This window comes from Hippopotamus amphibius, chromosome 4 (genome assembly GCF_030028045.1).
Source record: "Hippopotamus amphibius kiboko isolate mHipAmp2 chromosome 4, mHipAmp2.hap2, whole genome shotgun sequence".
NCBI lineage: Eukaryota > Metazoa > Chordata > Mammalia > Artiodactyla > Hippopotamidae > Hippopotamus > Hippopotamus amphibius.
This window is the reverse complement of record NC_080189.1, coordinates 47,137,426-47,165,022: the sequence shown is the minus strand read 5'-3', so window position 1 is coordinate 47,165,022 and position 27,597 is coordinate 47,137,426. Positions and strand designations below refer to the sequence as shown.

Genomic DNA, 27,597 nt, shown 5'->3' with positions numbered 1-27,597 from the left:
GTTAAACCTAATGCACTGAAGAATTGAAGCCCGAAAGAGTCAGGAGGAACCAGGAGCTAGAAATAGCTAACAGCCTTCAGCACCAGGCTGGGGAGGGAGCAAAGCACTTCATACCCACGGGGAAGCCAGAAAAACTACTGCCAGCTCATTATCAGAAATGCTAAAGCATCCACAATTCACTCAATGGAGAACTCCCTCTTCTGGGCCCTGAGTTCCACTGGCTCAAGTCCCTTGGAAGACTGCCAGAGCTCCAAAAGACACAAAAGCTACTGGGGAGTAAAGAAGGGAGATAAGTAAGAAGTTTCTTAAAAGGGAATGTACTTGGAATAGGCCACTGCATTTTCAATGCGGTGTTGTTTAAATCCTTGTCATGTCCACCTGAGTCCCATCGTGGGCAATTCCAGGCCTGGTTTTTGTTGTCTCAAATACCCAGCACACCTGTCTGGGTGAATGTTTCAGAATATGCTTAAAAACACAGAACAGTCTGCCTGTGTTTTATTACACCCAGGCTAACAATCTCAGTACACTGAGATGACACTTACCCAAAAATAAACTTCATAATCCCCTCTAAGAATGTCAGTATCAAACCTCCCCCCCCTCACCTGGTAGATATTAGATCATCCAGTATAAGCAGTACTTTAGGGTTAAAGGTTATAAATGGAGATGGGGGCTCCCATGTTCATTCCATAAACAGGCAGAAGCAGGTGGTTCTTTGGAAGGACCTTGTATCTGGAAGCACATCTCTACAAAGTGCACAAGCGCATCTGTGGGTCAATTCCAGGAGGCAAGCCTAGGGTGGGGAGGTGGGCAGAGAGGAAGGGGCACTCACTGAGTCCTGTTCAGTGGTTAAAACCTGGATTTCTGCTTCAAATCCTGGATGTAGCACTAACAATCTGTTGACTGTGGGCTGGTTACTTAATCTCATTGAGCCTCAGCTGTCTCATTTGTAAAGTGGGAGAAATGATAACTACAGTATAGGGTTATTGGGAAGATTAAGTGAGCTAAACAAAACAAAACCCTGAAGCCCTTCGACCAGTGTTGCACATAGTAAATCTATGTAAGTGTGTGCTATCATTATCTAGGGTTTACGAGATCAGGCACATCTTTATTTCATTCCATCAAAGCCTCAAGCCAATCCTTCCAGATTGATAGAGTTATCCTCTTTTTATAGATATGAAAACTGAGGTTTGTGAAGGGGTGAGGGTTAAGTAGCTTATTCAAAGCCACACAACTAGGAGATGCCAAGACCGGCACTTGAACCCAGTCATCATCATCATAATTACCACTTCCTGAAAGCCAGGTGGTATGCTGAGCACTTCACAGCCACAATCTCATCTAATGCTCAAAACCACTCAGAAAGGAATGAATTACTATAACTGTTTCATACAGAGGAGGACACAGGGTTGGAGAGGTTAACTGTCTTGGCCAAGGCCACACAGTTAGTTAAGGAACAAAGCAGGTGCTTGATCCCAGCCCATGGTCTCCAAAAGTGCATGGTCTCTTCCATTTAAGTCCTGCCTGTCTGATATTTGTTATAGTCTAGGAACTCCACTTGAAATCATCAACGTGCCTCAATTCATAGTAAATGTAAAACACTGGCCTTGTTAAGTGGAGTCCAGGAATGGCCTGCTCCATGAAGGGGCCTGCTGTCCTGAGTCACAGGGAGTTAGGATATCCCCAAAGAAAAGCCTAGCTTTCCACCTAGTTCCTTCTAGAAGGTTTGGTTTGGGGTCATAGATAGCAACTGAGGAATGTGTTAAAACGAAGCACGGGAAGTTCTTAGTCATTAGACTTTTAACTTTTGGGAATCAGAACAATACAAATATTTTCTCATGTAAATCATCACCAGCTCCCAGTTCTTCTACCATGGCAGGGTTTTCCTTAGCTATATGTGACTGCCTTGCCCAGCAAAGTGTGACTCTGAAAATATCTACCAAGGCACTCCATCCTCCCAACTCTTTTCTGTCTTTAACCTGTATTGTGGAGATGACACAGAGAAGGGCCAATAGCAACATCCTGATACAAAGATATGGCAGTGGTGACTTCTCATGTTTTACTAAAATATTAACCTACCAAAACCTGGTGCTGATCTGGTGCTTTGTAAATTACCTGGACCCTCATGTTGACCTATTCATTAGTTCTATAGAACACTATAGTTTTCTTTACAGGAAAATGACTACTCAGCAAAAAAAAAAAAAACCAAAGTGACACCTTACTAGAGAGTACTCTGAATGATTTTAATGAAGCATGACAAAAAATTGCATTGCTGGTTCTGAAACGAAGCAGAACCGTATGGTCCTTCCCCCCATGTCCTCCACCTGACTTTTGTCTGTGGAAAAACTTTAGCCAAAGAATTAGTTTAATCGGAGAAGTGAAAAAATGCAGAAACAAAGGAAAACAGTCCAACAAGACTAAATCATAATAGTTTAGTCATTAAGCATCGTTAAGGACCTTTAGTTCCTCAAGGGCTACAGATAATATTCTGAGCCGTATCCTGTGAGCTGTCTTGTGGACACCGAAACCCCCACCAGGTGGAAGAAGTTAACTACATGATGACCGGACATACCCATGATATAAGCTGCCACAATTCTGAGAACTGGCCTCAAAGAAATGAAAACAAACCAACCCTGGAACTGAAACTAACTGTACCTAAAGCAATCAAGATGACACTGGGCAGACCACCACACAACCAATTTCAAGATGACTGTCAGAGCTGACTGTGCTGTTTCTGCCTGTAGCCGCCCCCCCTGCCCCCCATGTCTGTAAAAGCTCTTGCCCACGGGTTGTTGGTGGGGGGAAAGAGGGGCTAGTCAGCCTTTGGACAGGAGTCCACCCTCTCCCCTCCTTGGCCATCATCCAAAATAAAGCAAACTTTCCTTTCCACCAACCTTGCCTCTTTAATTGTTTTTGAATGGTGAGCAGTTGGACCCCACTTTCAGTTACGGATCTATAGAAGCAGGTCCCTTGTTAGGGCACTGTGCCCCTTCTGAGGGCCAAGGTAAGATCCCCTCAGAGTAAGAGCATCCCAAACCTCACTGGCTCGATGGCTCCAGAGGCTGGGAGGATGGCTAAGGGGAGAAGGGATGGTGGCGAGCTTGCCTTGGTCAACTCTGCACCAAAATCTCTGCCTACAGTTTGGTCTGTGGCAGTTTCTAGATAAAACACAAAAAGAAGAATTCAAGCCAGAAATTCTTGCTTTGACAAACTTTCTAGCACTAGGTAAAAACCATCAATTAATTGAAATGGCAGTAATTACTCGCCTCTTACTACAAGAGTCAAGTTTGGAAAAAAAACACGTGCTGTCACTGAGTGTTTGATGCAACAGAGTTTTCCTCGAAACAACTTCAGACCCTATAGATGGATGAAAGGAGGCCCTTTTTATGAGATTCAACTGCCTTTGCCCGGAAGATAAAAGGAAATAGGACTTCCGGGATCCTGCAAAATACATACAGCTTCTGCATGACAAAAATTCAGCACAAGTACAAACTACCTTTTAAAATTTCATCTTGCCTCGAACCCCCAAAAAAGAATCGTGGAAGGAACTGGTCCTTTAAACCTCAACTTCTAGGTTTACATCTTAGATACTGAGTAAATATTGAACTCTTTTCTTTGGAAAGAGACAATAGACAAGAATCTCATATCCTCATTAGGCAAGTATCAGCGAAAGCGCTGTAAAAACACTTACTCTTTATACCTACATTACATCACTGTTTATAGTATTTCTAATGTCTAACCTAAAATAAACAGTGCTGCTGTTACTATCAAAGCGATCGTCAATGACACAGAGTGGGGCCAAGGTGAAAGGTTCAGCTGGGATAGCCCCCTGACAACTGTAGGCTGTGGGTCCTCCCTTCCCCAAGTTCCTGACTGCTTGGTCATCTAAGCAGGATTCACTGTCCCTAGCCACGCGTCGGGAGCAAAACAGGTACAACCGGGGCACGGCCTGAGGATGCTGCCAAAGGGAAAGTCACCTGTGTGTGCCCATGTCAATTCTGAGACCCTGTAAACAGCCCAGTTTTAGGGGAGTCCATTTTCTGATATATGTGGCAGTGCGGTGGAGGAAGTCTCAAGATTTAGGACCACTTTCTTTTGTCAAGAAATTCATTCCTATCATACGGAGTAAAACTGTATTCCAGAGCCATTAATAAGCCCTGTTGGGGGAGAGGGTGGTGGCCTGAAATTCCAGACCTTAAAGTACACAGTGCCTGAGGAGAAAGGGGCTACAGAGCCCTCCCCTGAGCAGGGCAGGAGAAGAACAGGGGAATGGAGTTTCAAGGGAGACAACTACTGGCCACTCTCCCTCACTGTGGCTGTACTAAATAAACAATTGAACACAAATTACCACTTCAGTGGCTAAAAACTGCCGCTGATGGAACAGCTACCATGTGCCGCCCGCCCGTGCCAGGCCTCTGATACACATTATCTCATTTAACTACATTAGCCTTAGGACAGAGCTACTATTTTTATCCCCGTTTTACAAGAAAGAAAACAGGGGGTTCAGAGAGAACACATCATGTGCCCGTGGTCACCTATCACAGAAGTGACAGAATCTGAATTTGGGCCCAGGTTTGATGGGCTCCAAAGACTGAACTTAAATTTCTTCATTACACAAAAACGCAATCTATTCTTAGACCCTTTGGAAGCCCTCTCTTCCAGGCTGTTGTTTGTTTTAAATTCCTTTCTTACCTGCCCTACGTATGCAGTAAAAGTCTGTGTCTTGTCCAGTAGCCCCGCTTGCTGAAATTAGAGCTATCTGCCCCCGGCCTCTACTCCAGGGTGAGAACAGCATAAATCCTGTGCACTACTAATATCCAAGCAGAGTTACTATTCCCTGGATGTGGGAAATCTCAGATAGGGAGCTTTCAGGAGGGACAAACCCAACCCTGTGGCAAGCACAGCTGGCTTCATTCTTAAAGCAGAACACCCAGAAGTTGTCAAGGTCATGGGTTTACTGGCTTCCCCCAACTTAATTTTAAATGCCAACAATGGAGGCATTTCCCAGAAAGCAGAACTAAGGGGGCACCGTGATCTGGCAATCCTGTTTTTCACAATGTGCCAAACGACTGTCTGCATACCTGAGGTTATTCTGAACACGCCATTCAGGCGACCCTGCCAAGCCTTGTCTCATTTCCCTTCTTTGTCTTTCGGGAAGCTGGAGGGGGTCCACTGCCCCCTCCCCAGGGCCACGCAGGACACTGGGAGCAGCCGGATCCGTCTGCAGGCCGGACTCCAGCAAGGACCCTGCCGGCCTTTCCACCTTCTCTTGGCAGCCACAGTTTGGTCACTGTTGCTCAACCCTGGACGCACAGTGGAATCAGCTGGGGATACAGAGGCCTGGATCCCACCCCAGGGATTCTGACAGATCCAGCCTGGCATCTGAATTCTACAAACGCCCCATCTAAGGTGCAGGTAGGATTGAGAAGCTCTGCCTGGACCACCGTAGGATAAACGATTCCCGTGACGCTGAAGTTCATCCCCCTAAATTTTCGTGGAATTCCACAAACTGCCGGTTCTCTCCGTCTTGCTCCACCCGGAGCTCTTCCAGGGAAGCTCTGAATTCCGCCCGCTCGTAGGATACTGTCCCCCTGCACCTCCTCCCTCGGAACGCCCGGGACCCCAGAAAACTTATGCCCCGCGCGACCCACCCCCGTCGCTGGGACTTACTTGGCCGCCAGGTGCGGAGACCTCGCAGCAGCGGGGAGCCAGAGCGAGAGCCGGGTGCGCCGGGGAGGGCGGAGCGGGCACGCTGAGGCTGGGGAACGGCGGGCCGGGAGCGCGCGGCGCCCGCAGCTTCCCCGGCCGCAGGCAGGCAGGCAGCGGTCGCGGCGCCGGCCGGGAACGGGAACTGGCCCCACCGCAGCGACGGCCGCGCCCCTCTGGCCGCGCCCCGAGCCTCCGCGGTCTGCGCGGAGAGGCCGACGCCGGACCCGGGCGAGCGAGGCGGCACCGGCGGGGCGGCCGCTCGCCCGGGCCGGGCGCGGGGAGCCGGGAGAGGCGGCGCGCAGAGTTGGCCCCGGGCAGCCGGGAGGGACGGTGCTGGCCGCAGCAGAGCGGCCAGGCCAGCGTTCAGGCCGCGCGGCCAGGCCCGAGAGCTCGCCCAGCGGTGACACAACGCGCACCAGTGGCGCCAGCACGATCGCGGCCGCCGCGAGCCCAGGCCCGTCCCCCTAAAAGTGCCGACCCAGCACCCGCAACCGGAGGCGGCAGCGCCTGAGCACGACGGTGAAACTACTGTGAAACCTCAAAACGTGCTCCCGGGTGAAACGCCTGTAAAACGTGGGGCGTGCCCTCCCGGTGAAACTCGCGTTAAAACATAACACGTGCTCCCCGGTGAAAAGTAGCTCAAGGTAATCAAACCTGTTACGACACAGCATGTACTTCGATTTATACTTTTTCAACTCTAAGCTTTTCTTCGTGTTCTTAAATCTTTTCTTGGCAGTGTACATTTTATAGTCTGTACATCATGGTGTGAAGACCTGGGAGTTTTTAACATGCCAATACCTTTCCCAATTAAATATTTTTGAAAAGCTTTAAATGGGGAAGGTCTACATAAGGCATAACGATGCTATAAATAAGTTGTCACGTTCACACTAAGGTACACTCAGTCACATGACCACATATATGCTCGTGAATGTTTAGATTCCCATCAAAGGCCGTCTTCTGAGAAAAGTTAGTTCATGCCTCAAAAGTGAAACTTTGCAAACCTAAAATGGATGGCATGCATTGTGCAAACTTGTAAACCCCAAAATAGAGACGCTAACGATACCAGTTCCTCCAGTATACCCTTACATGGACCTCTGGTAGAAACATTACAAATTTTTTCTTTTCTTCTAGGATTCTGGATTTTCTCTTCCATATCTTTTAAACTCTCATATTTTCCATATCTGTTTCTCTGGCTGCCTTCTGAATAACTTCTTCAGTTGTCTCTCCATTAATCAATTATTTTGTGGCTATTTGAATCAGCTGTATTACCCATCTGTGTTAGGCGGAATAGTCCCTGCGCTCCCCCCAGGGTGTTCACGTCCTACACCTGAAACCTGTCAATATGGCAAAAAAGAATTAAAGTAGCAGATGGAATTGAGAATGCAAATCAGCTGACCTTGAGATGGGCCGATTATCATGGACTGTTGTTATGGGACCAATGTAACCCAAGGGTCCTTACAAATGGAAGAGGAAGGCAGAAGGAAAACTAAAGAGGTAACAGCTTGAGAAGGATTTGGCCTGATGTTGCTGGTTTTGAAGATGGAGGAAGGGGGCTATGAGCCAAGAAATGAGGGAGGCTTCTAGAAGCTGGAAGAGGCAAGGAAATGGGTTCTCCCATAGAGCCTCCAGAAGGAATGCAGTCCTGCTGACACTTTGATTTTAGCCCAGTGGGACTCAGTTTAGGCTACTGACCTCCAGAACCGTAAGATAATAAATTTGAGTTGTTCTAAGCCACTGAATTTGTGGTAACTCATTAAAGCAGCGATAGGAAACAAATACACCGTCCATTTAAGTTCTTAATTTCAACAGTAATATATTTTCTAAAAGTGTTTTGGTTCTATTTCTAATTTTCTTGGTCATTTTTAATAGTCTCCTGTTCTCTGCTGATTCCATCACTTAAAAAAAATTCATAGTTATTTTTGTTTTCAATTAAAGTTTTGGGGGATAATTGTAAATTCATATGCAGCTGTAAGAAATAATGCAGAGAGACCCTTATACTCTTAACCCAATTTCCCTTCATGGTAACATCTTGCAGAACCAGGATGTTGGCATTGATACAGTTGAGATACAGAACATCTCCACCATGACAATGACCCCTCATGTTGCCCTGTTATATCATACCACCCCCTCCTTAACCCCTGACAACCACTAATCAGTTCCCCATTTCTTTAGTATGTCATTTCAAGAATGTTATATAAATGGAAGCACACAGTATGTATTGGGATTTTGGGATTTTGTTTTGGGATTGGTTTTGTTCATTCAGCATAACTCTCTGCAGACTCATCTAGGGCACTGTGTGTATCAGTAGTTCTTTCTCTTCTGTTACTGAGTATTATTTCATGGTATTACCACAGGGATACCACAGTTTAACCATTCAACCAATGTTGAACACTTGATGCTCGCTTCGGCAGCACATATACATGTTGAACGACACTTTGGATTATTTCCGGTTTGGGGTTATTATGAATAAAGCTGCTTTAGACATTAAACTACAGGTTTATATGTGAACATACGTTTTCATTTCTCTGCAATAAATGCCCAGAAGTGCAACTGCTGGGTCATATGGAGTTGCATGCTTAGTTAAAGAAACACCCAAACTCTTTTCCACAGTGGCTGGACGATTTACATTCCCATCAGCAATGTGTAAGTGATCCAGTTTCATAACACCCTCCTCAGCATTTGGTGCTGTCATGATGTTTTATTTTAGCCATTCTGATAGGTGTGTCATGTTAGTGATATATCATTATGGTTTTAATTTGCTAATGATGGTGAACATCTTTTCATATGCTTATTTGCTATCTGTGTCTCCTCTTAGGTGAAATGTCTCTGTATGTCTCATTCATTTATTAATTGGATTGTTTACTTTTTTACTGTTGAATTTTTTAAGTTCTTTATATATTGTAGATACTAGCCCTTTGTTAGATATGTGGTTTGCAAATATTTTCTTCCACTCCAAGTTTGTCTTTTCATTCTCTTAATAGGATCTTTCACAGAACAAACATTTTAAATTTTGATGCACTCTAGCTTATTAATTTTTCCTTGTATGGATCATGCTTTTGGTATTCAGTCTAAGAACTCTTTGAAAAACCCTTGATGTCAAAGAATTTCTCCTTTTTTCCCCAAAAGTTTACAGTTTTATGTCAGACATTTGAGTCAATTTTGAGTTAATTTTTGAATGAGACGAGTTAAGGTTAATTTTATTATTTTTGTTACTTTTGCTTATGGATGTCCAATTGCTGCTCCAGCATCACTATCCAGAAAGCTATCTTTTCTCTAATAAATTACCTTTGCACCTTTGTGTGGGTCTATTTCTGGGTTCTCCATTCTGTTCCGGTGATCTGTGTTTATCCCTCTGCCAATACTATACAGTCTTGAAATTAGGTCAAATAATTCCTACCATTTTATTCTTCTTTTTCAAAGTTGCTCTACCTATTCTGTTCCTTTTCATTTCCATATAAATTTTAGAAAAATAATCTTGCTGGAATTTTGATAGGAATTGTGTTAAACCTGTATTGGAGAGAACTGGCGTCTTTATTATACTGAGCCTTCCAAACCGTGAACATGGTATGCCTCTCCATTTATTTAGATCTTTGATTTCTTTCATTGCTGTTTTGTAGTTTTCAGTATACAAGTGTTACACGTTTGGTTAAATTTGCACTTAAGTATTTCCTTTAAAAAACTGTATACATTGTTGGTAAGAATGTAAAATTGTTCAGCCAACCTGGATAACTATTTGGCGGTTCCTCAAAAAGTTAAATATAGAATTACCATATGACCCAGCAATTCCACTCCTAGGTATAAACCCGAAATAAGTGACAAGAGGTACTGAAAAATGTGTATGTACACACATGTTCATAGCAGCATTATTCACAATAGTCAAAAGGTGAAAAAAGTCCAAATGTCCATCAATGGATGGATAAACCTATTGTTGTACACATACAACAGAATATTATACAGTCATGAAAAAGAATGAAGTACTGATACATGCTACAGTGTTGATGAGCCTCAAAGATATTAAGCTAAGAAATCAGACATAAAAGCTCACATATTTTGAGCCCTTTTATATGAAATAACCAGAATAGGTAAATTCATAGAGACAGAAAGTAGATTGGTGTTTGCCAGGGAATGGGGAGAGGGAAGAATGGATATGTGGTTTCTTTTGGGGTGATGAAAGTGTTTTGGAAGTAAATAGTGATGGTGGTTGGACAACACTGTGAGTGTATTAAATGCTACAGAATCATTCACCTCAAAATGGTTAATTTTATGTTATGTGAGTTTCATCACAATAAAAATGTGAGTTAAAAAAAGCATTTGTAAATGGTATTATATTTTTAATTTGTGTCCAAGTGCTATAGTATATAGAAATACAATTGATTTTTTTTTGTTTCCTTTTTTATAAATTTATTTATTTATTTTATTGGCTGTGTTGGGTCTTCGTTGCTGCATGCGGGCTTTCTCTAGTAGCAGTGAGCAGGGGCTACTCTTAGTTGTGGTGCGTGGGCTTCTCATTGCTGTGGCTTCTCTTGTTGCAGAGCACAGGCTCTAGGTACGTGGACTTCAGTAGTTGTGGCACTTAGGTTCAGTAATTGTGGCTCACGGGCTCCAGAGCACAGGCTCAGTAGTTGTGGTGCATAGGCTTAGTTGCTCCATGGCATGTGATATCTTCCTGGACTAGGGCTCAAACCCATGTCCCCTGCATTGGCAGGCGGATTCTTAACCACTGCGCCACCAGGGAAGTCTACAATGATATGTGTATGTTTATCTTGCATCCTGTAACCTTGCTGAACTCACTTGTTGGTTCTAAGGGATACTTTTTTATAGATTCCTAGGGATTTTCTACATAGATAATCATGTCATCTGTAAACAGAGACTGTTTCGTTTATCTCTTTCCAATCTGTATGCCTTTCATTTCCTTTTCTTGCCTCACTATACTGGTAAGAACTTCCTGTACTGTGTTGAATAAGAATAGTGAGAGCAGATATCCTTGCCTTGTCCCCAGTTTTAAGGGGAAACATTCAGTCTTTTACTATTAAGTATATTAGCTGTAGGTATTTCATAGATGCTCTTTATCAAGTTGTTGATGTTCCCTTCTGTTCCTATTTTTCTGAGGATTTCTTTATCATAAATGGGTGTTGATTTGTGCCAAATGCTTTTATGCATCAATTGATGTGATCACATGACTTTTAATAATAGTTAAAATTGATGATGTTCAAGTATTGAACTAGCCTTGCAGCTCTGGAATAACTCCCCTTGGTCATGGTATAGAATTCTTTTCATGTATTGCTAAATTCTATTTGCTAGTATTTTTATTAAGAATCTTTGAATCAATATTCATAAGGGATATTGGTCTGCAGGCTTATTTTTGTTTGGTTGGTTTTTTCTACTATCTGTGTCTGATTCTCGTACACTGACTTCACTAGCTTCACAAAATGAATTGGTAAGGGTTACCATAATGCCCCTCTCTGTCTCTGGTAATTTTCTTTGCCTTGAAATCTACTTTATCTAATATTAATAAAGCCACTCATTCTTTCCTTTGATTAATGCTTGCATCATATATCTTTTTCTATCCTTTTACTTTCAAGCTGCTTATATTGTTATAGTTGAAGTGAGTTTCTTGTAGACAGCGTAAGGCTGGGTCATGTTTTTAATCCACTCTACCAATTTCTGTGTTTTAATTGGTATATTGAGATCATTTGCATTGAATGTACTTATTGATATGTCAGGGTTTAAGTGTGCCATTTTATTTTCTGTTCTTTCATTTCTCTGTTTTCTTCTTCCTGTCTTCCTGTGGGTTACCTGAACATTTTTTAGAATTTTGTTTTTATTTACCTGTGATGTTTTTAAGTGTATCTCTTTGCATAACTTTTAAAATTGTTGCTTTATTATATATAACATATATATATATATAATATATATTACATATACAGAATTTTTCAGTCTACTGGTGTCATTTTAGCAGTTCAAATGTAGCGTAGAAACCTTACTTCCTTTTACTTTTCACCTTTTATAATTGTGTTAAATAGTACCTCTACATATATTCAGAGCCACAACTCACAGTGTTTTAATTTTTGCTTCAACCATTATGTAGGAAACTCAAGAGAAGGAAACTCTATTGTATTCATCCATACTTTTGCTTACCATGTTATTTTTTTTCCTTTCTGATGTTTCTAAGTTCCTTCTTTTACCATTTCCTTTCTGTTAAAAGAACCTCCTTCAGCCGTTCTTTTAGGGTAGGTCAGCTGGCTACAAATTTTTCTAATCTTCCTTCAGCTGAGAATGTCTTGATTTTTCCCTCCATTCTCAAAGGCTATTTTCACTGGATTCTGGCTAGACAGTCCTTTTCTTTTAGCACGTGAAAAATGTGCCACTTCCTTCTGGTCTCCACGGTTTCTGATGAGAAATTTGGTGTAATTGAAATTGTTTTTCTCCTGTAGGTAAAGTGTCATCTCTCACTCGCTGCTCTCAAGTATTTTAGTCTTTAGTGTTCAGAAGTTTGACTACAATGTGTCTGGTGTGGATTTCTTTGGGTTTATGTTTGGGGTTCACTCAGATTTCTTTTCTTTTTAAATGTTAATTACTATTTATTAGACAAAGCTGTATACCAGCCACTTGCTAGGCATTTTATGCACACCATTGCTAATCCCACCCACCAAACTTGGGGGTTAGGTATCTGTTAGGTTAAGCCACATGAGACCATCATGGCTTCATTAAACTTCTTTAATCTGTAGGTTTGTGGCTTTTGCCAAATTCAGAATGTTTAAACCATTATTTCTTTGGGTACTTTTTCAGCCTGCCCTCTCTCCTCTCTGAGATTCCCATGACAAAAATGTTAGATCTTCTGTTATAGCTCCACAGTTCCCTGAGGCTCTGTTAATTTTTTTTTTCAGTCTGTTTTCTCTCTGCTTTTCAGACCAGGTTAATTTCTATTGTTCTATCTCCCAGTTTACTGATTCCTTCCTCTGTCCCCTCCATTCTGCTTTTGGACCCATCTACTGAGGTTTTAATTTCACTTATCACATTTTTCAGTTCTAAAATTTCCATCTGGTTCTTCTTTATATCTCGTTTCTTTGCTGAGAATGTCTCTGTTTTCATTTGTTTCAAGCACATTCCTCACTGAAGCACTTTTATGATGTCTACTTTAAAATCTTTGTCAGATAATTCTAACATGTCTGTCATTGTTTTGGCACCTATCGATTGTCTTTCTTCATTTAGTTTGAGATCTTCCTGGTGCTTGGAATGATGAGTGATTTTTCAGTTGAAACCTGGACATTTTGGAAATTATGAGACTCTGGATTCTATTGATTGAAATCTCCTATTTTAGCTGGCTTACTCTGAAACCACTCCAGCTAAGTAAGGTGAGGGCCACTGCCTCGATACTGCTAAATGGAGGTAGAAGTTCAGGTTCTCACTCAGCTTCTGTTGTCACCCAAAGGAGGGTGCACCTTGTTACTGCTGAGTAGAGGCAGGAGTGGCAACTTCCCACTTGGTCTCCACAGATACCTCCCTGGCTGGGAGGAGTAGGAATGCCTCATTACTGCCCCCCACATTGCCTTCACTGACTCCACAGGGAAGGGTGGCTTTGTTGCCACTGGGTGATACAGTCCTAATCTGCCACTTGGCCTCCTCTGACACCACCCAGCAGGGACAGGGAGGGAGACCTTGTTACCCCTAGATGGGGATTTAAGTACAGGCTCCTCACACGGTCTCCACAGACACTATGGAGGGGGGGGGGAGGTAGTGATTGTTACTGCTGGGTGGCTCCCTACTTGGCCTTTTCTGACACTGCCCTAGTAGTGGTAGGGGACAGGGTGACAGGGTGAGGATGCCTTGTTACAACCTAGCAAGGGTGGAAGTCCAGGCTTCCTTCTTGACCTTTTGCTGGCTTGGGTGGAGGTGGGGGTTCCGTAGTTTTTCTCCGTGGTGTTTGGCTGGGGTAAAGCATTTATTCTCTAAGTTTTATCTGGCTAGATTGTCCATTTCCCAGTCCTTTGGCTAGTAAGCAGCTTTTCTTGTTGTTTGTTTTTCATCTCTGCTTATGCTCATTGGTGCTTTCAGGTTGCTTGCTTCTTCAGCTACAAGTCTGAGATGCAAGAGACAAAAGAAAATCCAGGGGATTCAGCACCATGTCATGTCTTGGGTCCTAAGGTCCCTAGCTGTTCTGCTTGTTTTATATCTTGTTCAGGGATTTTAGTTGTACTTAACTAAAGGAATAAGGAAGAATACATCTAATCCATCTTCCCAGAAGTCAAAGTCTCCAAATATATTATTTTTGATCATTTCAATATCTTAAAACCTTAGGAATCTAAATTTGTTTTTTCTTTTCTTATTCGTAGTGTATCATTTTCCTTATTATTATCTTTAAAATTTTTAAGTGAAAGACCTGAGAACCTGAATTAGGATTGCTTTCTTCAGAGAGGATTTGCATCTGTTTCTGCTGGGAGCCACCAGGCTTACTAACTTGGGACCGTTTTAGTTCTCTTCAAGGGTCCCGGTTTCATACAGAATTCTCAGTTCAGCTTCCTGTCCTGCAGCAAGAATGCTCAAGGGTTAGTCATCTAATTATGGGGCTATTATTGGCAAGGACATCAGGGCCATTTATTTACCATTACTGTCTAGACTTTCAGCTCACTTTTTTTTTTCTTTTTGTGGGAGAGGGATTAGTTCAACTTGAAGGTTTTCCTTACTTTCTTTCAAGCCCAGAAATGCTTTTCAAAAACTATGTTTGCTATAGTGTATCCAGGAGCTGGTTGTATTGTGGTCAGAGGGCCAAAATCATTGGTAGAAATGGAAATTCCTTACATGACATTTGCTAGTACTACCTTGAAAACAACTGGAAAAACAGTCATGATTAACAGATGTTTGTTAAAAGGCCAGACATGAAGCTTTTATTGTTAATGTTTTAAATTCCTTTTTTAAAAATATTTATTTATTTATTTGTTTGTTTTTTGGCTGTGTAGGGTCTTTGTTGCTGCGCACGGGGCTTTTTTCTGTGGTTGCGGTGAGCGGGGGTTACTCTTTGCAGTGGTGCACAGGCTTCTTATTGCGGCGGCTTCTCCTGTTGCAGAGCAGGGGCTCTAGGAGCAAGGTCTTCAGTAGTTGTGGCACTTGGGCTCAACAGTTGTGGCTCTCGGGCTCTAGAGCACAGGCTCAGTAGCTGTGGCACATGCGCTTAGTTGCTCCTTGGCATGTGGGATCTTCCTAGATCATAGATTGAACCCTTGTTCCCTGCCATTGGCAGGCAGATTCTTAGACACTGCACTACCAGGGAAATCCCAATGTTTTAAATTCCTTAATGAAAACTGTCATTTTCAGTAGGAGAGACAAATTTTAGAATAACATGCAACTTTTAGTACCTACAGCAAAACTGAGTCTTGCTTACTATATTACCATAACTGGGTTCTGGGTCACTGACAAACTAGGTCTTTTTGGGAGGAGTTAAAAACTAGCAAAAACTAGAATATTGGAGGGTATACTTGAAAACAGGGAGGTGTAACAGCAATAAAACATGGTCTAACCTGTAGTCTATGGCTCAGCCTCACTACAGAATTGCAGCTGAAAAGTCCTTTGGTCCTTCTTCCCAAGAGTAAAAACCAAATTTTTGTTTTATGCTCCTGTGGCTTGTTCTCTCTCATTCTAATAACCTGTTTTGAAGATCTGGTGAGTTGCATTCCACAGGGATGTGAGATTTTTTGATAACCAGTGTTGTTTTATTCATGACTCTTCTTTCTTCCGTTTGTTCAATAAATAAACTTAAGAAGGTGACCATAAGCCAAGAATCAAATTTTAGCTTCTGGGAAACACTTTTCCCTCATAATCTTGACTCTTCTACTTTAACATTCTGTTTCAAGGATGGCTCTGTACAAACTTAATTCTTCAATAAGAACAATAATGATTGCTAATACTTATTATATGCCAGGCTCTGTTCTAAGCTTATACATATACTCCTCAAAACAATCCTAAGACATAGATATTTGGGGTGTCCTCAGTCTGCAGGCAAGGAAGCTGAGGCACAGTCAAATAACCCAAAGTTTCCCAGCTAGAAAGTGGTGGAACTGACAATCGATCCTACATATAACAGGCTCCAGAGTTGGTGCAATAATGTTTTAGTATAGACTGGATATGGCCAAGACCAGGCCCAGTATGTGTGATGACATGAGTCTCTCTAACAAAATGAAGTGTAGTATTTTAGTAGGGAATACAGGTTAAACCACAAATACATTTATTCTTCTAAGAATAGTATGCCATCTTTTAAATTAAAAACTTTTTATAATCAGTTGTCTCTGCAGTTTGCTTGCTCTTATTAAGCTGGTTAAAAAAATAATCCCAGAGCAGAGTGATTTACCAGCACCATCATTAAGTTGCAAATCTACTCTTTGTCACAGAGCAAAAATACACTTCAGATCAACTCAATAAAATAACTTTAAGGGTTCACAGAAGGAGTACTCACATCTACTTGTCATGCATTCCAGGGCCACATGGCCGCCTTTTCAATTGACTAACTCCTATCCCGGTCTTTTTATAGCCTGTAAACAAGGAATCACCCAAGTGAGATATCCCTTCAGAACACTGTTGAAAACATATCAAACAGGGAGATATCCCAGATCCCTGTTCTAACTGTTAAAAATGTATTAGCATATAGAGAAAATATCTGTAGATACATTCTATTAGGTTCTAATGAGCTTTTGCTTCCCCCTTTTTGATAATGTCTTCAATTTCTTCTGAGACCTTTCCTTTGTAGTCATTTGGTTCTATTGCATTTAACTTCTTTTGATACTCCAGTGGCAAACCATTCTCTTTTGCACCCATGCAAATGACCTAGAAATGGTTAAGATAAACAAAAAACCCTTTAGTTAGGAACATAATTTAGTATACCACAGCTTTATTTGTAGTATCAAAGTATGAAATATTAGCTTTCAGATAACTCTAGGATAAACAACTCTAGAACAAAATGGAGGGATGGTCATTCCTCTCACAATAAGCATGAAAGTGCAGGCAGTTTCCAAAGCCACACGGTCCACCTTTATGGAACAGCAACTGTACTCAGTAATATGATTTAAAGTATTTTTTTTAATTTTATTTATTTATTTATTATTTTTGGGGGGGTACAAAAAATATGGAACGCTTCACGAATTTGCGTGTCATCCTTGCGCAGGGGCCATGCTAATCTTCTCTGTATCATTCCAATTTTAGTATATGTGCTGCCGAAGCGAGCACTAAAGTATTTTTATATTAAGAGAAAAACTTATAGTATAGAATTTGCATGGTCTTTAAAGAAACAAACACCTTCTCCAAAAAAATTTCAGATTTACAGGGAGCAGTTTTAGTTGAATCCTGGCGTCTACTCTACCTCTGAATTAGATATGAGGGAACAAACAGCAAGTGTGTTCAGTGGTATTTCCCAGATCCACACCCGACTTAATTCCTCTAGGCTCCATTCTAGAAAATTCCAGATTAGGCCCAGGAACGGCGTCACCCTCTCCAGGTGTCCCTGCCAACAAGTACCTAAGTTTGGGTTTCTGAAAAGGGATGTTGGGCTCTCTATCCTGAATTCTTTTCCTGTGCTTGAGGGAGTTGTGTCGCTGATTTTGAAAAGCAGTGTGATTTATTTTTCCCTCCGTCTAGAAATGGAAAACATTTCAGCAGTAGGAAATATATTTTTCCCTACAAAAATAAATCTTGGTGTTCATAAAATATTGTTTTGTGAAGAAAGAAAAAAATGATTACAAAAGCATGGGTATAGAATAACTCTACAAAAAATATACTCATACATGTTATTTTCTACTTTTAAAAAAGCAAAAACTATGTCTAGAATTATGACTCAAATACATTTCTAAAAGCTTTTTTTTTAATAAACAAAGTTTTAGGGACATATTTCTATCATTACAAATAAATCTGAACATTTAGTTATTTGGTAAATAACTATCATTTTTGTATTAAAAAACATTTTGATTAAAATGAATTGTTCATGTAGCATTTAAAACACACAAAGCCCTTTAAAAACAAGATATTCTTTAGTTTAGGTCAGTGAAAATTAACAAGGAATCACCAAAAGTCTTTGTAAGCAGTTAGTTAAAAAGGATACCTTTTTATACTGGGGTGATGGGGGAACATGCTCATAATTTGTCATCTGATAACTTCGACAGGTTATTTCTTTTCCTTCTTGAGTAGAAACATTAACTTCTATTGGGATATACATTCCACTTTTAACCCCCTCTTGCCTGAAACCAGAACAGCCAAATTTTAATCATACTTGACTTAGCCAAGTTAGTTTACTGGATCAAAATTTTTAATTATTTATGGATGTGCTTGCTCCCTGTGTATTTGGGGATAGAGCAGAAATACCACCACATCAAAAGTAAGCGTAACATTTCAATAAGAAAGCTGGAGACTTACTATTACTGGATATACTTCTAACAAATCTCTATATTTAGCCTATCTAAAAACATGCTTCAATGTAGTTATTTCAAGTTTTATAACCCTGAAACACTGCTCTCTAGGCTACAAAAACTGGACTATGTGTTTTGACAGCAAGATAATATCCACCCAGAGAAAAGTAGAGAGGACGGCTGATTCCTGTTTGCAAGTGAAGTAAAGTATTAAGCATGTCAGATACTTGTCTGCTCTTCTCAAATCTACTCTTTTCTGCTAACTTTCTTTGTATTAAATGCTCTGCCACACAACTCTTGAGTTCTAGTTATAAAAAGCATCAAAGCATTTCTAATACCTTTTGAAGTTTTTACAAACTATTATTACATTTTTACTGATTCAACATTTTACTGATTCAAAAATAAAGAATTATTTTTTTAAAAAACTGACTCTAATAAAAACTGAGCTGCTTTTGAAATCAATAAAAGTATGTAACAATTACAAAAATCTTCATGCCTTCTCACAATATGAAACTACAAGGATATTTTTATTAAAAAACAAATAGAATGAAAATAAGGACTTCCATCAATTATAGAAGAAATTACAAATGTCTCCCCAAATCTCAATCAATATGTGACCCTTCTAGGCTTTTCTTTTTAGTAAATGAACATTATACCTTTTAGGTTAACTCTAAAGTGTAAAGAATATGTCCATAGAATATGGCCTTGAAAAAACAACACATATATACACATCCTTGCACATGATCCACTTTCTAAATGAGAAATTATTTAATTTATAATTAAAAGCCACCTACTTATCCAGAGAACTTAAATTGCTTTTGTTCATTTTCCATACTACTCCCCATACTTCATCGCCAGGACTTTCAAAAATGGTGGCTATACCTCCATGCCAAGTTTCACTTGTTTTGCCTTGGGGATTGCCAAAGTCAAGCTTAAAATCCTACAAAGGAAACCAAAGTGATAAGATCAATACCCACGCGAATCAAAATTTCCCTCCTCAAAATAAAAAAAGATTTACCTTGGACTCCATGCAATTAAAACATAAACTTTGAGTTCCTTCTGTAAAAAATACAAAGATAAACAACCAAGGGCCCAGATCTCAAGGACTATATTTTTTCATATTTTGCTTTAAAAATGAACTTTATACTGAATATGTATACGTATCTTACCATAAACAAGAGGTTTAAGGGGGAAAATATATCCCATGATCCTGATACCTTAACACAGCTACCTTTATTTTTCGAATTACTTCCCAGTCTACTTACATATACATAGATTTTAACTTAGACACAATCATAGTGTACATAATTGTTGAAGCTGGGTGATGGCTACATCAGGGTTATAGCATTCTTTCTACTTTTACGTATGTAAGAGTATCCTATTAGCTTCTTTTTTGTCCTAAGGGGGCTGACATTTGAGGGTGATTTGTATACTTATAAATTTAATATTTGTGAATTGTATTAACATATCTATAATAATCATAAGAGCAGCTAACACTTAGTGGAAAATTACTGGGTTCTAAACACTGTGCTATGAGCTTTATATGAAATTCTTTTAATCCTGTCAACAGCTTTTTATACCCATTTAACAGAAAGAAAAACTGGTGGCTTAAAAAGATTAAGCAATTTGCCTTAAGGTTCACAACAAATAAGTAATGGAGTCAAGGTTTCGAGTTTAGTTTCTTCCCTCACAGAGATGGGCAATCAAAGGACAGAGCCAGGAAGATTAAAAATCCTTACTCGGCTGTTTGGTCTAGGAAGATTTCTCTCCATCTTTCCAGAACTTAGTTTCCATAATGATTAAAAAAAAAAAAAAAGGTTGGACTAGATAATAAATCTAAGGTTTATATTTTATCTGTGTCACCTTTATTTTCTTAAAAACCTATCAATTTCACAAAAAAAAGTCGGTTTGAGTCACCAGTACCTTCAATTGGTGTTTTGGATGTTCTAGGACCAGGTATCCCTGGCAGGACATCAGGAGATCTGATAAAAGTTACGACCACACTAGGAACTGGCTGTTTTGTTAAATCCAATAGACAATTTTCATTCCTCAACTTGCTCTACTTCTCAGCTGCTTCTGACATAGTTAACCACCCTGTCTTGATCTGCCTCCTTTGTTTTAGGCTGTTCCTTGACCTCCTCAATTCCCTTTGCCAACTCCTCCTCCACTACCTGGTCTTTAAATGTTAGAGTTTCTAAGGACACAGTTTAGGCCCTTTCTTTGTTCAGCAATTTGCTCAAAACAATCTATCCCCTCCAATGACTTCAAATACCATCCAATATTCCAATCGTCTTTTAATTCAGCTCAGATCTCTTTCTTGAGCTTCAAAAGTGCTCAGAACATAGTGAGAACTTAATAAATGTTCACTAATATTTTTCTGCTCACTTGAATACACAATAAGCATCTCAAACTCGGTACAGTTGACCCTTGAATAACACAGATTTGAACTGCACGAGTCTACTTACATGTGAATTTTCTTCAATAATTATAGCGTCTGTATTTTCATCAAATTAACTGGGGAAAAGTTTATGTTCGATTAGGGATTATGTGACATCAAAAGAACTAGGGTTTGAGTCCTGATTCTATCCAAACTTTTCCAGTGTCCTGCCCTTGGGTGAGTCATTTATCAATTTTTTTGTTTTTAAGGCAGAGATGGCACTTCTCTGATCTTTGGCTGGGTGAAGGGTCGGCACCACTGATCCCGGCACTGTTCAAGGGCCAGCTATACGTCCAAACTGAGCTTGCTTTTCCCTCCCCAACTAATTCTCCTCTTCTTTTTACAAACATCACTGTCATCCACTCTGTTGCATCAGAAACTTTAGTCATCCCATTATCTCCTCTTCCTTTCACAATCAATCACCAAGGCCTAACAGTGCTTGCTCCTAAATATCTCCCAAACCCATTTACCCTCCACTGCTACCACTCCAAGGTCCTATTATCTTTTGCATGGACTGCTACAAAAGCTTCTTAACTGGGCTCCCTACATCCACTGTTGCCCCCACCCTTCCAATCCATCTTCCATAGCAACCAGAATCAGCTTTCAAAGATGTAAATCTGACATTTTATTTGCTTACATTTGGCAGAGGTCTTCTCACTGTTCTCAGGACCCAAGTCATATTTGGCCTCTGGGGGCCTGTAACACGTGACCCTTCCGTACCTCTCTAGTCTTCATGATACATCCTCCTCAAACACTAAATTCCAGCCACACTAGCTGGAAGATCCAGCTTTTTTCTTTCCTGAGCCTTTTGTCCCTGCTGTTCCTTCTGTTTGCTTCTCCCCTCCCGAGTCATTCAGGCTTCAGTTTAAAAGTCATATTTTCAGAAATAGCTTTACTGAGCATCCCAGTTAGGGCAGGTCCCCAAGTCATATACTCCCATAGCACCTTGTATGTCTCCTTTAAAAAAAAACAAATTCATTTTTTTTTAGAGCAGTTTTAGGTTCAGAGCAAAACTGAGAGCAAGGTATAACATTTCCTTTTAAGACTGACCATATCTGTGACTGGATAATCATTTGCTTGATAGTTCTTTGCCACATCCCAACTGTAAACCACCTGAACTTCTTTCCCACGTTTGGGAAATTCCCTACCTTAAGAGTTTGGGGGGTAGACAGTACTGCGAGCCCAGTTCCCATTTTTGAAGTTTCAAATGCCAGAAGCTGGTTCTCCCAGCTTTGTTTGAAGTCAGGGCATGGGCACAAAGCCAAGACAGCCAGTCAGGACACCCACCTAGGGCTTTGAATTAGAAGCTAGTGACCCAGGACAGCTGAAACTCCACCCTGGTGGTGGCAACCATATTTGGCTTTCAGGAACTTCGAGGTGCAGTGACAGTAGCAGGCAGGTCCAGAGCAGGTGATGCACAATGCAACGTCCACGTTTACCAAGTTCAGCGGTGATGCAATAGAGGCCTCCTGGTCTGGTTCTGTCTGTGACACTGGCTGTTCTACAGCTTCTCTTTTATGCCTGCCTCTTTTGTCAGCTTTGTGGTCCTACCTTCCTGGTCATTCTGTGAGCTCTTCATCGGCCTTTCAACACATTCTTTTTCTGCTTAAATCAGCCACTTCTGTTGCTTGCAACTAAGAACCCTGACAACGACAGCAAGAGACCATGTTTGTCTGGTTCAACAATGTCAAAAGGCTTTGTACATAACTTGTTTGCATGTCTCTCCCTATAGGAGAGAGTCTATAACTGGGAGGTCCAGAAAGCAGCCAGCTTTACTCAATTATTTTTGTATCTCCAGGTAAATGCTGGAAGAATACAGACTAAATGAATAAATGGACTGTACTAAGGGCCATGATTCTTACCAAGGCAAGCGAAGGTTCATTCAGCCAGTTAACTGAGCACAGCCCTTACTGTGAATAAGTCACGGCTCCAGCTTTCAGGACCTCTCAGATCGGGGGTAAATTGATTTTTACAAAACCAGGTGACAAGTCCTGGAGCAAAGGTAAGAACAGAACAGAAAGCACCTGATTCCCTGACTTGGGTCAGAAAAGTCTTCTCAGAGGGACCAACCGAATGGATTCTGTGATGACGCCCCTAAGTCAGTGGCCAAGGGAGAGGTGCCAGGACCTGGGCCGAACGAGCAGCTGTTGGGAATGTCAGGGGGGCGAGCTCAGGGCAGCGTGGGAGGCACAGGTGCCAGAGCAGCACAGCTCAGCAGGAGTCCAGCATAGGGCTGAGGGCAAAAGGGACCGGCCCTGGGTCGTGCAGGGAACCCTGATGTACTTTGAGCAGAGAGCTGCATTCCCAGCCGAGCGCTGTCGACGAGAAACCCCGAGAAGGCGAGTTCTGGAAACCCTGGCCCCCTCGTCTGCAGAGGGGGCAGAGGCCGTCGCGGGAGCCGGGCGCAGAGCACTGACCTGCAGGCAGGCCACGCTGCAGAACACTGCCGAGGGGTTTCGGAGGTGGATCCGCTCCGTCAGCAGATTGCTGCCATAGGCGAAGTAGAGAAAACTCTCCTCTTCCTGGCTCCGGAGGTCCTCGGTGCCCGAGCTCGCCATGTCCCACCGGACGCCTGCACGGACCTGGGATCGGTAGCAGGAGTGTGAGGAGAGGACGAGGACCACGGCGCGGTGGCCGATGATCCCAGTCCAGGAACCGCGGCGCCGCCACCTTGGAGGTTAGGGGAAAGGCGGGAAGCCGGACCCCCGCGAGTCACCTGCGAGTCCTCTTCTGATTGGCTGTCAATACCCGACTCCGTGAGTCTCTCCCTCTGATTGGCCAGCCCACCGCCTCCTCTTCTCTTGCTGCTTGGACTTTGTAATGTTCTGCCCTGAGGCGACCCGGGGCTGATTCCGCATTGGACAGGCTCCTCTGTTGTCCTGCCCCCGTGTTCAAGTCTCCCTCTGATTGGCGGGTGGGAGGGCTTTACGAGGGGGCGGGTCAGGTCCTCTGTCTGGCGGGCGTGGCTCTCGGGTACCGAGCAGGTTTTCTCTGCTTTGGGTGGCTCCTGCGTGTTTCCGTGGCTGTATTTGCTCTTTAGAGAGTCTTTGGTCGCTGGCTATGCCTCCGACGGTGCATCACCTGGCAGCTCGCCCCCGTGCTTCCATCTGGACTTGGAGGAGTCGGGACAAGTCTGTTCACCCCAGGCGCTGGTACCCGCACCCCCAGCCCTGACCATCTCCCTGATACCTTTTCTAAGGACCCTTGGCTTCCTGGAAAAACTCCTCTGAGTGTCAGAGGCTCCCTTCCCTGATGGAAGTAGCGTGCAGCATTCAAATCCCTACGCTGCTGTTTACTTGGAAGAGGAACCTCGGGCACCCCTCTACGGTTCCTCCTTTAAAATAGAGAGTATAACATGTTATGATAATAAGTTATATAACATAAGGTATGGTCCCCTATCCCCTAGGGTTGGTGTAAATATTAAAAGTAATTTTATTAATGTTATTAGGTGCAAAAGCTCCAGTGTAAATATATGGAAGTATAACAATGACAAAAACTCTATTTTGTTAACTTTGAAATGAAAATAGTAATATGAACTCAGGGCCTAGAAGCAATGACTATCCTTTGCACTCCGATTTTGATCTCTAAATACCACTTTTCCACTAAAAGGTACCAGCGCTCCATGGAAAAATGGATGATGCCAGGTCAAGAGCTGAGAAATAATAGGAGCACTTAGAACATCTTATGACAGAAAGTCAGGAGGTATTAAAAAACGAGGTCCTTTGAAAAGGACACGGAAACCAGGTTGAAGAAATGCCCACTGGCCAAAGTTAGAACAATTTGAGCATCAAAAAATAGTAACCACAACTGATTTAAAATGTCAAACAAATTTCATTTCCCCAAAAGAGTAAACCAAATCTAAAAAAACAACAACTTAAAAAAAACTTCTTTTGCCACACTACTGGTAGTGACTATTACACCAATTCTACTCTGAAAACTGGTAATTTAAGAAAATAAACATTTATTCTGCTTTTCTAGTTGCAGCTGTATTTCAGGGTAACCAAATGGCCCCAGGTGGTGAGGAAACAGTATTCTTTACAAAAGTATGTCAGCTAAATAATGTAAAATGAATGATAGAATTAGGAATTCACCATTTTGCAGTCCCTAATGAAATAATTGATTCATGCCAGGATCATCAATGAAACCAATTGGTGAAAGTGCGATAGGGAACAGGATATTCACATAGAGCCAGGGATTATTCACCAGTCACTGGGGGAAGTCCATAATGACAATGGAGAAATCTGGCCCCTTCCCACCTTAACCTAGATCGATCTTATCATCGCTAAAATTGAACCAACCTGACATCACAATATGAAGCACCAGCATCATTTGTGAAATATTGTTTCCAAAAATCTTTAACTTCAGTATCATCAAGCAGGAACTACATGGATAGAAATAAACAATCAGAAAAATCCAGAACAAGTGGTGAGGCATCCTGCAGAACAAATAGCTCAGTCTCTTAAATTAACTCAGTGCCTTAAAAAAAAAAAAAAAGAAAGAAAAGAAAAACCAAAAAAAGCAGTACTGAGGGAGGGCTGTTTTAGATTAAAAGAAACCTAAGAACCATAATAACCAAATACAATGGCTTGTCCTTGGTTCTGGTTTAATAAACCAGATATTTTTTTAAGCTTTTTAATGGAATATAATTGAATAAACCAGATATAAAAGATATTTTGTGGATAATTGGAGAATTTGAATACAGACTAGAGCATTAGATGATATTAGACAGCTGGTTTTTTATTAGGTATGATAATGGCGTTGTGCTTATGTAGAAAAATGTCTGTTTAGATATACTTATCGGTGTATTTAGGGGTAAAATATTTGCTATCTGTATTTTTACATAATTCAGAAAAATTTAAATATGGAAAGTGTTAAATGTTAAACTGTGTATATGGATGTTTATTTTATTATTCTTTTCTATATATTTGAATATTTTCATGATAAAAGTCAAAAAAGAAAAATGGTGATATGTATAAGGCACTTGACATAGTAAGCATTCAATAATAACTCTGTTGTTATATAATCTGCAAATAGGAAGGTTCATACCCTCTCCTGCCCCACAAACATTAAGACAGAATTTGACATGCATATTAGGTTATTTCGGTAAGCAAGTTGCTTTTCTTGGCAAGACAACGCTGTATTGCATCATGAATTCCCAAGGTCTCTGCTTCAGAGCACTACCATTTAAAACGTACTTCTGCATTTCAAACTGCTTTTAAACATTTAAAATGCATTTCTTATTTAATTAACTATTTTTTTAAGATATTTGACTTCTTTTCTCTTTCTATACTTCTCACTAACTGCTTAATTTTATGGTGACTGACTTTTCTCAATACCATTTTGTGAAAAATTTCTGAAGTTAAACGTTGATGTTTCCTCAGACACTGAAAATCTTTCCTTATCCCAATGAAGCATTTTATCTTCCCCATGTAGGTTGCCATGTACTGACCCCTGTTGGCCAACAAGAGGCAGGAGGTAGCAAGGGGTTATTTTTTTTCAAATTTAACCAAAATAAATAACCAACAAGGAGCCACTGTATAGCACAGAGAACTATACTCAATATTTTGTAATAACCTATAAGGGGAAAGAATCTGAAAAAAAATAAATATATGTGTATATATAACTGAATCACATCGCTGTACACCTGAAACTAACACAGCCTTGTAAATCAACTATACTTCAATAAAAAATTTTTAAGTTTAAAAATAAAAATTGAAAAAAAATTAAACTTTTTTAAAAAAGCAAAGCATGCTTAGGAAAAAAACAAATTTAACCAAAGCATGGTTAATATTAGTTAACATTCATTGAGTGCTTAATAAATGTCAGCTTATTAAATTCATTTTTAGGATTAAATGAAAGAATATATGTAAGAGTTTATTAGTAATAATATGTAAGAGTTTATATATTAGTTCATTTAATCCTCAAAATGGGCCTATCCATATATTACTAATATACCCTCATTTTACAGTTGAGGAAACTGAGGTGCAGTAGGTTAACTAACTTGCCCCAGGCTGTAGTTAGCAGTGACTGAAGGAGAGATTAGGCGGTCTGATTCTAGAGTCATTACTGGGTGTTGCTTCCCAAATTTCTCAGATTGTAAAGCCCTCGTGATCTAGATATAACTGGTTATTAATAACTCACTTTTTTTAAAGCTCACTTTCAAGTACCATTTCTAGCACATATACAAGGACATTATGAAATAATAGTACTAGCATTCAATTACTTGATGCTAAAAATAATGAGGTCAGATTTCTTCCAAATGCCATCTTTTAATCTAGTGAACTTAAAGTTTGATTGTATCATTAAAATTTTTGAGCATATATACTATATATATATAATATATATAAAATTATGTCTATGATATAATATCCACAAAATAGAAATTTAAAAAATAACCATTTTAACTGTCATATCAATGCAAAACATACATGTGGGGCAAAGTTAATTATAAATAAGGTGGATAAAAACCCATATTTCAAATAGTTCTCCTGCAAATTTCCATTTTCTAGCTCACCTTGTCAAATCTTATTAGATCCTCATTTTTATATCATTAGGTAGGTGATGAAGAGCTTGTACCAGAAGACAGAAATGTCAGCTCTGTCCCTTTCCTTTTTCTTTTCTTGTGCTTGCAATTTTAGTAAGAGCTTCAGTCCAGTTCTTGGCAGAAATCTTTGTGAGAATTAGTTCTCTGGAAATACACTTCACCAAGCAAATTACAGTAAATCACAAGACACGATTTTGCACATCGTGGCAAGTTTGAAGAGGTATATGGTGAGAAGGCAGTGTGTCTGCTGAGGAAGGGCAGCTGGCTGCTTAGGAAAGCTCATTTGGGGCAGTAGAACTTCAGTGGGACAGATAGGGACTGGGTGTCATGAATCTGTCTCTTAGCTCCATGGGCTGAGAAATTTAATCTTGGCTCTGGGAGAATATTCACACAACTACACTCATGAGAGATGGAGGTACACATCAGAAAGCCAATTTGTTGATATACAATTAGAACTGTAACAGATAAACCAGATACCTCTGTTCATTGATCAATGCATTTTCTTCCACTAGTAAAATAAAAGCCAC

The 27,597-nt window shown here is 40.7% G+C and overlaps 2 protein-coding genes and 1 non-coding gene across 11 annotated transcripts in view; all 3 read right to left on the bottom strand.

Moving 5' to 3' along the window:
* Positions 1–5,802, bottom strand: part of NOD1 (nucleotide binding oligomerization domain containing 1) — an 87,442-nt gene extending 81,640 nt beyond the window's left edge. For 3 of the 8 annotated variants that reach the window (XM_057731426.1, XM_057731416.1, XM_057731427.1), the window contains exon 1: positions 5,665–5,796. The gene's annotated coding sequence lies outside the window, so the exon portion shown is untranslated. Of the gene's footprint in view, positions 1–829; positions 948–5,664 lie in introns of those variants that run through there. The other 5 variants (XM_057731417.1, XM_057731425.1, XM_057731423.1 and 2 more) reach the window with 4 other exon arrangements.
* A 10,090-nt stretch (positions 5,803–15,892) lies between these two features.
* On the bottom strand, positions 15,893–23,325 carry GGCT (gamma-glutamylcyclotransferase). Of its 2 annotated transcripts, XM_057733663.1 has the most exons (5): positions 23,243–23,325; positions 22,944–23,108; positions 18,884–19,029; positions 17,786–17,921; positions 15,893–16,518 (listed from the first exon to the last, which is right to left on the bottom strand). In XM_057733663.1, the coding sequence occupies exons 2-5, from the start codon at positions 23,082–23,084 to the stop codon at positions 16,375–16,377; spliced, it is 567 nt and encodes a 188-aa protein (XP_057589646.1). In that variant the 5' UTR covers positions 23,085–23,108; positions 23,243–23,325; the 3' UTR covers positions 15,893–16,374. The 2 variants fall into 2 exon arrangements, with proteins under 2 accessions (XP_057589646.1, XP_057589647.1); XM_057733664.1 differs by lacking the exons at positions 17,786–17,921; positions 23,243–23,325 and having other exon boundaries at positions 22,944–23,230.
* LOC130852898 (U6 spliceosomal RNA) lies at positions 16,811–16,917 on the bottom strand. The gene has a single exon (XR_009053598.1). It is a non-coding gene; the product is annotated as a U6 spliceosomal RNA (small nuclear RNA).
* Positions 23,326–27,597: the final 4,272 nt, after the last annotated feature.